Genomic DNA, 12,291 nt, shown 5'->3' with positions numbered 1-12,291 from the left:
GGTAAAGTGTCCATATATCATATCAAACGTAGGTCTTAATGATATACAAATAATATTATACTAATAATATATGCATATATTGAGGTACATACTCCATCCTCGCTCGTTCTCGATGACTATCACTGTCATATTATCATAATAATATTGTGAAACAGTTGGAGAAGAATAACATTCAAACACAATATTATAAAAATACCGATAGAGCAATAAATTAAACCCATTTACATATAATATACTCAAACCTCAAACACTTTATATGTATTCCAAATAATATTTTCCGTAATAAACTTAATAAAAATAAAACGTATAAATAATATATTAACTTTATGTTGACCGTTGACACGAAGTTGTTAATAACTAGAAGTAGAACCTTAAATTAATATCGCCTGCTGTAGTGAATTCAAAATTATGCGTACCTAACTATATGTATTTATATTAGTTAAATGCAAAGCTTTAACGAAAACGGTAGTTAGTCTACGCCACCTATGGGGATACATTTAATTATATATAATACGATTGCCATTATTTAACCTCGTTAATATTTTTATAATAATTATTGTTTTGCGTATAATCACACTTCTAATTCTAGAATAATATTTCTAAATTTATTTTATCGCTGTTTGTTTATAGAGTTTTGCCAGTGTTATGGCAGAGGCATCTTTGATTACCAGGATGGGTGTCAATCTACTTATTCGCCAAACGAAATCCAAACCATTTATCAGACAAACGGCTAAGGAGTTCATGTTCGGTTATGAGAGTGCATTAGTGACTATAGGCAACAAGTTTTTGCCGTCATGGATCGCGTTTGACAAGCTGGGCCTTATAGACAGAGTGAGTTTTAATATAATGTTCTGTATGAAAAAAAAAATGAAGATTAAAAATAAAAACTGACTGAATAGACTAAAAGCAGGTATATATACTCGTATATTGACGCAGTTGAGATCAATTGTTGAAAAAATAGCAATCCCTAAAGTAATTGTTTTAATGATTAACAGGTAAAAATATTATTTTTTAAGCTTATGAACTTAATAGCCAATAGCTATATATTGTGCATATATAAATAGATAGTGCATATACATATTAGTACATTACACATTGCATATATATATAATATATATACTACTATAGAGCCATATACGCATATATTGTACTAAAATATATTATGACTTACATTAACAAAATTAATAATTTATTATAATCGTTAATAACGCTTACATAAGCATGCGGAGGATTTTTCGAGGGATGTGTAAAATTATCTACAACTACACGGAATAATTATTAGTTTAATGTGTTGCATTTTTGTTTAGGTTATAATTACATAATATAATAAAATAATATTTGTAACTAAATCAAACATTTTAAGTGAGCAGATACATAACCTGTGCTTAAGTCTTATACTCTTATATTAATGCTTTGCAAACGTATTCTTATCAAAACTTGTATAGAAAAATGATAAGTAAGTCAATACTTATCTTATTACTTATTAGGTTTATTTTAAAATATTTCTAGTAACGGTATAATTTATAATTTATATACATTAAGCTGTTATGATTTTTCCATTGTTTTGACATAAAAGTACTTACTAAATTATAAAATGTATCAATCAAAAGATTTAACTATTTATATAAAATATTATATTTTGTCGTTTAGACTGTTATCGCACAGTGTAGGTAGTTAAACAAAGTGTTTTTTTTTTAACGGAAAAGGTTTATTATTTTGAAGTCTTAATAACTTTTAAAAATTTATTTTCACAAAATTTAAATTAATTTAAAAACAGTACTTTTCGGAAAAATAAACGTTTGCTATTTTTTTACTTTTTTTTTTAAAAGACTTATTTTATATTTTAAAGCAGAATATTTTTCTGAGAATTTCTATGAATAGAATTTGAATTTCGAACTATTAGTTTTTAGTTTTAACTGTTATAAGTCATAAATTATAAATATAAAAGTGAATAGTTATATGAGTGAAGTAATGAACCAACATTAAAATTTTAAATACTTATATCTAATTATTAATTTGCAGTAATAATAGTATAATCATATTATACTCATATTATACTATACCACGTATAATATAAAATTGTTTTCGAAATAATGATTGAGTATGCTTAAGCGGATCACTTCGCATAATTGATTATCAAGTTCAAGGAGTGTTCAAAACTAAATCCGTTATGCATTAGCTGAAAATTGCATAATTATTTGTTTTCATGTCTATTCGACTGAGTGGTCGGATGTTTCTTCACCTCTTTCGAATTATAATCATGCCTACGTGTATATTATAACGCACGTGCATTATAAGCTATATTTTGACATGACCGCATAATTACCGGACAGGCAATTTTATCCGAAGTTTGGATTACCCGAACTGTGTGGATTATATAACAAAATAATATAATACTCGAGTTTATACATCCAGAAATTAATGACCGATGATTAGTTCACATAAAGGATCCTGGTTATTGTTCGGTGCCGGCCTCGATTTGTTAAAATATAATTATTAATTATGATTCACATAATAAATCTCCGGGTTGTACTCAAACACGATTTTTAATTTATATATTTGCTTGTAAAATAAAATAGCACACGTGGCATGCGCTTATGTACATGAAGCGTTCATGTAATAATAAGTACTTACACAGTTAAACGTCGAAATTTTCTTATAGGAAATTATTAACACACAATTATTAACTATGTATATAATATAATAATATTATATAATACTTGAAGTTCGTCATTCAAATAATAGTTATTTTTGCGAATAAAAATACTGTAATATACTTTAATTATACGTATACTGTAAAGAATAATAGTACAGAACAAATTAAAGCACATTCCGCAGTATCATAAATTTGTTCAGTTGCAAATTTTACACGTAGTTTGACTAGTTCATTAAGATAATATAATATTATGTGTTTATTAATGTGTCAGTAAGTGACCATCCCAACGCGCTAAATTATAACTATCATAAAATACATGCAATAAACTTGTAAAGTATTTGGCAAATTCTCAAGTAGAAGAATCTCTGATTACAATTTTTAAGTAGTTCGACATATTATGCTGTAAACTTTAAACGATATTATCATAATATATAATTTTTTCGGATTACTTTAGTTATGGGTTGTGCTATATATAATAGAATAGGTTTATAAATTGTCGTCGGGTTAATATGGATAACTAAATAATAAATATTGAATTGTTTTGTATACGCAGTAAAAAAATCATACCTAACTGTTTAATGCATATTTGGCAATATCTTGTTTGAACATAAATCACTGTTGTTTATTTTTACAGCTGTATTAATAAGAAATTCACACAACCGTTTCTTAACTTATGGTATTTAAGTATTTTATGAAATATTTTATATTAACGCATAGTACCGATTTGCATACTCGATTCGGCTTTATAGGTTTAATCTTATTTGCTACATTTATTTATATGGTTTTTAAATGGTTGTACGATATTATACTTACGAAATTTTTTTTTCGCATTATTATATTATTGCTATAAGCCTATAATGTCGCCACAATGTTTTTACAGCAGTTATTATTATATTATTTAATATTATTATTTTATCCGCATATAATGTTTGTCTGTTTGAATGTACTTATATGATTCATATTCATGGTTAGTATGCAATATACACAGGTCAAAGGATTTTTTTGGCTTTTTACATTCTTAACATGCCACTGTGCTTTATTATTCAATGATAATAATATTATAATTGGAGCTTTTTTTATATAAATACTGCAATATTACTTGATAGTAACGGAAAATAACATAAGTTAATACATAAATAAGTTGTATTGAAATATTGCATCTTGTATTATTTATTTATTTTTTTCCAGTTGTTAATTATTATTACCTGTTATAATTATCGTAATATTAAAGGTATTTTGATTTCTAATTACTATTTTAACATATACCAAATCATACTATATTTTCTTTCATAACGTAAGGACTGGGGTAAGTACCGGTACTCCATAAGCTGCTAAGAATTTGAAGTGTGTGTTTTTCCGAACTTTTTCTATTAGCCTGCAATCGGTTTCAAATTCCTTCGGTATTCGATCAAAATACTGCAATCAACGCTGTTATTTAATGCGCATGGCATATATAATTATTTTATACATAGACATTTATTTTTTACGATTCTTTTTTTCTTTAATCGGAGATTTAAAATGATCGTTATTCATATTTTGTGTCGCAGATGTATGACTTTACCGGTGACAGCGCAACGATATACACTGGTTCAAGTGACGTGTCCAAGTCCGGAACCATAGACAACTACAACAGAAGACCGTATCTGCCTCAATGGCCATCGTCGCCTTGCAACAAAGTGACAGGTGCTTCAGACGGTACCAAGTTTCCATCAGAGTCAGACAATGGCACAGAAATGATGTTCTTCAGGAAGTCTCTCTGCAGGGCAATTCCGATGGTACGTACCACCCGTTGCGTTCGAATTGCGGGAATCCAAAAGTTTTTGGGAACATTTTTTTTTTTTAAGAAAACGCCCACGTGAGCATTAATGTGGTTTTTACAACTCGTTTAGCGTGGGTAACAATCACTCAGGTTATAATTCTAGTCAAAATATTTTTACCATAAAAAAGAGGAGACTGACAATATACAATATTTTAATTTTTTTTTTTATCGAAAATAATGTAAAAAAGTTATCATTGTTTTGGATGTTTTATTTTAATTTTTCTACACTTTGATTATTTTTATTATTTTTACAACGTACTTCTTATAGTGGAGACAATTTTGTCCCTTATCTATAGCTGTACATTAAAAATGGTTTCACTCTATAATTACTCGCAATAACTAACAAATATGGTACTGATCTGAAACCGTTTTGTTTTGAATGAATATATAAATTTCAATACCATTTACAATATCTAATCGTTTGAGAAGTGGCCGTTTGTTTTTCTCTTAGGAAACCATTTAATTTGCACTGATACTTTGTGAATTCAACTTTATGACGATTTCGTTTAGTTTCAACGAGCTGTTAAAATTCGATACCAGCATAAAACGCGATCAATATGAATAACACTCGTAATATATTATATTTTGTATCAACGATTTTAGGTGAAAACGAGTGAGCTAATGATACACAGTGGTCTGCCAGTGCACAAATATATTTTCGAAAACGGATCATTGGACAACGGGGCCGACAACCCAAAAAATAAATGTTTTTGCCGTAAAAACAAATGTTTGAAACCGGGACTGATCGATGTCACCGACTGTTATTATGGTAACTAATATAATAAAATACTATGTCCGTCGAAAAAGCATTGACTATATAATATTATCATGGTTATGTGTTGTATACGCATACACGTGCATACTCAGTTGTTAACAGCTTTTTTTTAAAGTTAAAAATATCTATTTTTGTTTGGTCTTAAGGTTTTCCTATTGCATTATCTTACCCTCATTTTTACAAGTCCGATGAATCGTTATCAGACGCCATCGATGGAATGACTCCCGATCAAACGAAACACGAAACCTATTTTCTTATCAACCCGGTAAGACGATAATAATTATTATCAAAATATAGTGATAATAATATTAATATTATGATAATTACGTTCTACATAAATACATAATTGTTGTGCGTTGTTTTCCATAGGTCGGAAACCAAACGCGTGCTATTTTAATATTGTATTATTTACTATCTATTCTTTGTGTTTATATAGGAAACGGGTATGCCCACACAACTGTACGTCAGAATGCAAATTAACATTGCTCTAGGTGACATATCGGACATGGCAAACACGGAACATTGCAGCAACTTAGTTATACCATTAGTGTGGACAGAGATTGTAAGTACATGCCCATTTATTTATTTTATGATATTATACTGTCACTATTTATTATGACTACGCATAATGAGACAATATAAAATATAATAATAATAATACACTGTTGTAAACAAAACGGAATAAATAATTTTCGTTACTAAACATTAATGGAAGTAAATCATTTACGAACGTTTCACATCAAATATAAAAAAAAATAATTGCTAGATAAGGCAAACGATATAAAATATTACGTTTTAATTTAATCTGATACAAATTGAAATGAATGATAATTTTAATAGGTTCACAAACATAATGCTAAATTTAAATTGAACTAAAAATTATAAACACAGATAATTGGTTAAAACTATATTGATGACGCTAATGAGATTAACTCTCATGATTTTCCCGTAATTCTAATAAATGAAGAATTCTTAATAATAATATACCACTGAAAATAGGTCGATATAATACAAAACTAGTTATCTGATTTAAATTTATTCACACAGTTTGGAATCTAATTGGAAAGTCAGTTGTTATATTTCAGTTTAAGTTCTTATCAAACAAAATATTAAAAATTATTTATCAAATACGTAGACAAATAACTAGTAAGTGAGATTTACTGCAAGTGTAGTATTCATACAAAATAACTTTTCAATTCATAATATCTACATTTATTATTTTGATTTTTGACATTTTTAAGCTTATTAAAATACTATGTTCTTTATACTATACAGGGTGATTCTTTTATCATAAAACACTCATTATTTCAAAAAGTATTCATGTTTTTGAAAATATTTTTTCCATAGTTTCAAGTTGTTAAAAAAACAACGTTTTTATTAAAAAATTATATTTTTAAATATTTTTGATTCTTATATTTTTTTAAGTTTTTAATTTATTGACAACATATTAAGCAAAATAGTACAAATTTCAATTGCAAAATCTGTTCAAAAGATTTGTTCTTTGATCGTAAAAAATACGTAATGCAATGCATAGCGCTTTAATTTCATATTCCAAAGCAAAATAATTTTCTGAGTATTTTGATACATAAAATTCGAATTAAGGACGAGTAGTTTACGAATATAACTATATATTTAAAGTTTAGACAATATTAAGCGGAGTAGTGGTTTAACATTTTGCGGGGTAACCCCATACCACTCCACTCCTCGTATTTATACTTTAAATAAGTAGGTATAACTCATAAACTACTCGCCCTGAATTCGAATTTTATGTATCGAAATACTCAGAAAATTATTCTACTTTGGAATATGAAATTAAAACTCTATGTTGTCATTCAAAAAAGTAAAAAACTTAAAAAAAATATAAGGATCAAAAATATTTAAAAATATAATTTTTTAATAAAAACGTTGGTTTTTTAACAACTTGAAACTATGTAAAAAAAATAAAAATATTATCAAAAACATGAATACTTTTTAAATAATGAGTGTTTTATAATAAAAAAATCACCCTGATTTTCAATTATTCAGACTTTGTATGCTATTTATAATGTCTTGTTGTGAAATAAATTATTTGTTTTCAATTAAGAATCAACTTTTTATACTATAAATTATTAAACAGATGATTTTTTTTTGACATTTTTGAATTTAGATTTAATTACAATTAATCGGTTTTTAAATTAATAGTATTACACATACTGCCATACTATATACCATATACGTAATATATCGATTAAAATGTAAAACACGAGGTTAAGTTTGTTATACAAAGTATATAAGAATAGTTTTTAAACAAATTATATAACTCTATCTCAAAAATTTAAATTAATTTACCATAATAATTAGTATAATACTTACAGACATTAATTAGTATTATTTGTTGTGTATGAAAAATTTAAATTAATTTACCATAATAATTAGTATACTTACAGACATTAATTAGTATTATTTTTTGTGATATTGAAATTAAGCGAAACAGTACACATTTCAATCGACAAAATCTGTTCAAAAGATTTGTTCTTTGGTCGTAAAAAAATACGCAATGCAACCTTCAAATATTTAATCATAACATTTGACTTTTAAATTAAATTCCACACTGTACCCATTTACTTTATTGTTATATAACATATATTATACATAAATATATATCACGAAATATATAAAAATCATAATTTAATTGGCCTTCAAAAACACTAAATGAAAAGATAATTAATAAACAAAAAGAATTCGTAAACTTAACATTTATATGGGATAACCATCACGTTTAATTGCGTATTTTTTTTTATAAAAAAAAGGGATATATTATGAACATTTTTGTTCGATTGCTGAAAATCCTATTAACTGTTAAATCATACTTAACTCTTAGAAACTTTTATACTGAACTAAATCAAAACCAACAAATAAGTATTGTGCGCAGTATCCAATTTTTGATTCGCTGCAGTTTGCTATAAATCTATAAATATAAAATTGAAAATTTGGATTTTCAACCAAATAGCTGAGATATAAAATCTATGTCGTTATATTAAAAACGTTCAGTTTGCACGCGCGCTACAACGAAATAATACTGTAAGAGATTTCGATTAAAAACCATATGTCTCCAGGCTCGAAAAAATAAAAACTGACACGCATTAAAAATCTCAATTTATTATCTTAAAGATACGTGCAGTACCATAAAAATTTAAAAGAGCAGCAATCGTCCGAAATTTGTTTCTAAAAACTGCGGCTACACGCGTGAGTGTTAGGAAACCAAATTGTTGTCATAAAGAGAAAAAAAACATTGCAGACTATGTGATATTAGTGATAAGTATTATATAATACGTCTTTTCGTAAAAGTGATAAAAAACGGTAAAATATAATAAAGTCAACATCAGCTGCAGTTAAAGTGCTGTTCTCGTTACACTCGAGTTTTCCCGGTGTAGCATGTTCGATGAGCAATTATTAATGTATTATCAAATAAACGACATAAATATTATACAGACATAACGTCATATCGACATATCCATCTGCGAACTATTAGACAAAACAGACGACGTGTTTTATAAAACTATAATTTTGTGCGGCGGTCGTTTTGTGTTTCAGGGATTCGAAAAGCTGCCCGATCACATGCTGACCAAGTTCTTCGTGTACCTCCGGGTCGGCCCGGCCCTGTTCGTCGGGCTCAAGTACGCGCTGCTGGTCGGCGGCGTGGCGTTCGTCGCCCTCACCGTGATCGCGTCGCTGTTCATACCAATCGACGACGAACTCAGGTACCACAGCTCGTCGGCGTGGCGCCGCGAGAGCCAGACGCTGACCGGCGGCCTGCAGCGGGACGCGACGCCCACGATACGCGTGCCGATACCCGTGGCCGCGGCCGCAGCGGCCGGCAAAGAGATGAACACGTACTACAACTCGCTGTTGGACGGCGACGGCGCGGCCGCGGCCCGGCTCAACGACGACCTGTGCGGCCGGCTGGACGTGGTGCACGAGGTGAGGTCGCCCAGAGGCAGTTGCACCGAGTCCGAGTACGACGAAGACGACGAAAACGACCGAATCGTAGTGTGACCGCGACCGGACCGGTAACGTCGAACGCGAACGAATGTTTATAACAATATTACGATCTGCAGCATTTTGTAATAATATCATTATATTATATTATATGCATTATATTCACAGTTATTATACATAATATAATATAATATAATATAAATATATTTATATCATCATCATCATCATCGAACTGTGCGATATGATAATAACATGTACATAATACTCGTGCAGTCGTGCGAATAATATATTATTTATATTATAATAATAATATTTAATATAAACGCCATTCGAAAGGGCAAAATAAAAAAAATAAAAATTCACAGTTTTTGTTCCATTACGTTTCGAAGTTTGCCATTCCTCGTTTTTAAACCGTAATAATATTATGTAATGTTTATTCTGCATAAACGTATAATGAATATAATATAATATGGTAATATATTATTATATAATATTATATCGATGCGAAAATGTGATAACCTAGGTCTAAGTTATTAAAATGTGATTTTTTATATTATATTTTACCATATAAACTGTGCGGTGTGTATGCACTTTTCGGTGTCGGCCTCCGTGCGATCGGTCCGTATATTTATACATATTATTATAATTTATAATGAGTAGGTACGCGCGTTTGTGGTCGATCTGCCCATTAACCGCTCACAATCACCGGATAAAAAATTATACGGCCGTTTTTTGTTGTTTTTTTTTTTCGTTTTTAATGTTCCGTTGCGCCTACAAGTCGTTGTTTGGCGTTTCTCGGAAAGTTATACCTACTGCGTGTAAACCGGTAACGCCCACCTTAATTAATTTTTTACTATTATGCCCGAACAACAGTCGTATTAACCTAATACGTGCAAATACCATAAAATACTATGCCCATCGATCGGCTATTATCTTACTGTCGTCGGTGCCATTCGACCTCAAAATATATATAGCACTAGTGATTTTATTTTCCGGTATAATACAAAATATTTATATTATATTGACCGCAAACGTGAAAAATATACGTATCGATCGCATTTGTCCAAAAGACCATAATTTTTTTTTATTTATATATAGTTATATATTTGACATTTGTTTTGTTTACATAAATGTGGAACATTCGATACATTAATATATTATATTATATTTTACTATTATATATTTTTTTTTTTTTTTTTTTACTTTGGCTGAGAAGTCAAAAGTACTAATTTTACTGTAACGTTTAATTTAATATTATCTAGTATACCTATATACTGGCACAGCCATATTGAAATGTATCTCTAAGGCTGTCATTAGTACATAAGTGTTGTAAATTGGATTTACTTGTATTTATCTAAAATAAATATAAATGGAGAAAAGTATTCTTCCGATTAAAACCTTAGCTATTGTATTGCCTATAGTCTATAATAGTGCCGTACGTGCACGGTTGACACTAAACCATTGATTTATTTGGATTAATGACGACTTGGAAACTCGAATGTTAAAGTGCAATAAATTTTAACGTGTCTCGTGAGCAAAACATGTTTTTTATGATCACTATCTATATCCATACATAGCTGGCCGATTAAACAAAGTCGGGAAATCTGATGATGTTGTACGTATAGAAGACTGCACGCAGCGTTAAAACACAAAAGTAAAAAACCAGAATCTATAGATGGAGTAATGGAGGTGAGAGGCCCGACTGTTTTTTATCCAATTTTATTATAATAAACGTTATATTATAGGCTTCTTCCCATCGTTGTTAGCAGAATACTCGTTGTCGTCGCGCGTCATAATAATTATTACAAAGTCGTATTACCTATTCGGGCGAATCATATTATATGCAATAAAATATTGTAATGGGTATACGTTTTTTTTTTTTTCTATGAAACTCGTTCAATATTGAGATATACCTAGCTACGTATTCTGTCATTATTGTTGTCACTATATATATATATATAATGTCCACTAATTATAATAGTTTGTAAAACGGATTAATTTAATAGAAATATTATCTGCTATGAAAGATTGTCATATTATAGACAGTTATATATAATTTAGTATTAGATAAACGTATAATTTAAAATTTAACATTATACTTAATAGTTTATACCTATTGAATGTAAGCTAATATTGAATACTTCTTAAAATATTATATGTATATAAGTGGGAATAACTACGATGTGTAATTTTAAACACCTGTTTTTTTTTACCACGTTATCTATTGTACATACGTTACGACAAAGACATCGGGTTGAATGTACTTATTTTTGTCGAATTGCACTTGGGACAGAAAAAGACTAACATCGTCGTGGTTGTGATCTCTGGCCGGGGGGGGGTGATTGTTTTTTTTTCCAACGAATATCAGCTGACATTCGGGAGAATAATATGTATTTTTAATATTTTTAACGTGGACTGTTTATTGTTTTTATTACGATAATCAGCTATTTAGGTAGTATATATAATATATTATGTTGTAAATAGCTACAATTTAAAAATAATAATATAAAAGTACTAGTTGGCTCTATTACTCTCTGCTCGCTATCCGCTCACAAACCCTTGGGGTCTTTGCTCTCGCAACCCAATAACCTTTTGAATTTTTAAAACATTTAAAATTTATTTATTTTTTTGGTTACGAAATATTTTTATGTAATATGAGAAATGTACTTATATTTACTTTTGTTTTCAAATCGATTATAACGTGTAAAAACGTTGTTATAATTTTAAATTGATTGAAAAAATAATTGCAATAACTGTTAACTAAAATAAATATTTAGACGTTTTGTGGATCGATCGGATTGAGTGCAATAATTCCAACATTACCTACTTTTATTTAACCAGAGTGCAATTCGAAGGTTTTAATACCTAACCTATTTTAAGTAGTGCAGTTCGAAAATCCTCATATATATAGATATATAGTTTTACAATACCATTACATTTATAAAATGCCTATATATTATCTTAGCCCTTTGAATCATTAATTATTAATTATATAATTATAACTTGTTATAAATAGTCGGTATTTAGTAAATTATGTCAAACTTTTCAAAACAATCGAGATAA

General features: G+C 28.9%; 1 protein-coding gene across 2 annotated transcripts in view; it reads left to right on the top strand.

Moving 5' to 3' along the window:
* LOC132924142 (scavenger receptor class B member 1-like) overlaps positions 1-10,630 on the top strand; it is a 78,975-nt gene extending 68,345 nt beyond the window's left edge. For both annotated transcript variants that reach the window (XM_060988266.1, XM_060988267.1), the window contains exons 5-10: positions 631-831; positions 4,204-4,431; positions 5,079-5,244; positions 5,397-5,515; positions 5,687-5,812; positions 8,824-10,630. In XM_060988266.1, coding sequence (XP_060844249.1) covers positions 631-831; positions 4,204-4,431; positions 5,079-5,244; positions 5,397-5,515; positions 5,687-5,812; positions 8,824-9,285 — 1,302 coding nt within the window. In that variant the 3' untranslated portion in view covers positions 9,286-10,630. The remainder of the gene's footprint in view (positions 1-630; positions 832-4,203; positions 4,432-5,078; positions 5,245-5,396; positions 5,516-5,686; positions 5,813-8,823) is intronic.
* The last annotated feature ends 1,661 nt before the right edge of the window (positions 10,631-12,291 follow it).

Source organism: Rhopalosiphum padi, chromosome 3 (genome assembly GCF_020882245.1).
Source record: "Rhopalosiphum padi isolate XX-2018 chromosome 3, ASM2088224v1, whole genome shotgun sequence".
Classification (NCBI taxonomy): Eukaryota; Metazoa; Arthropoda; class Insecta; order Hemiptera; family Aphididae; genus Rhopalosiphum; species Rhopalosiphum padi.
Note: the sequence above shows the minus strand (reverse complement) of the source record. Positions and strands in the feature narration are given on the sequence as shown.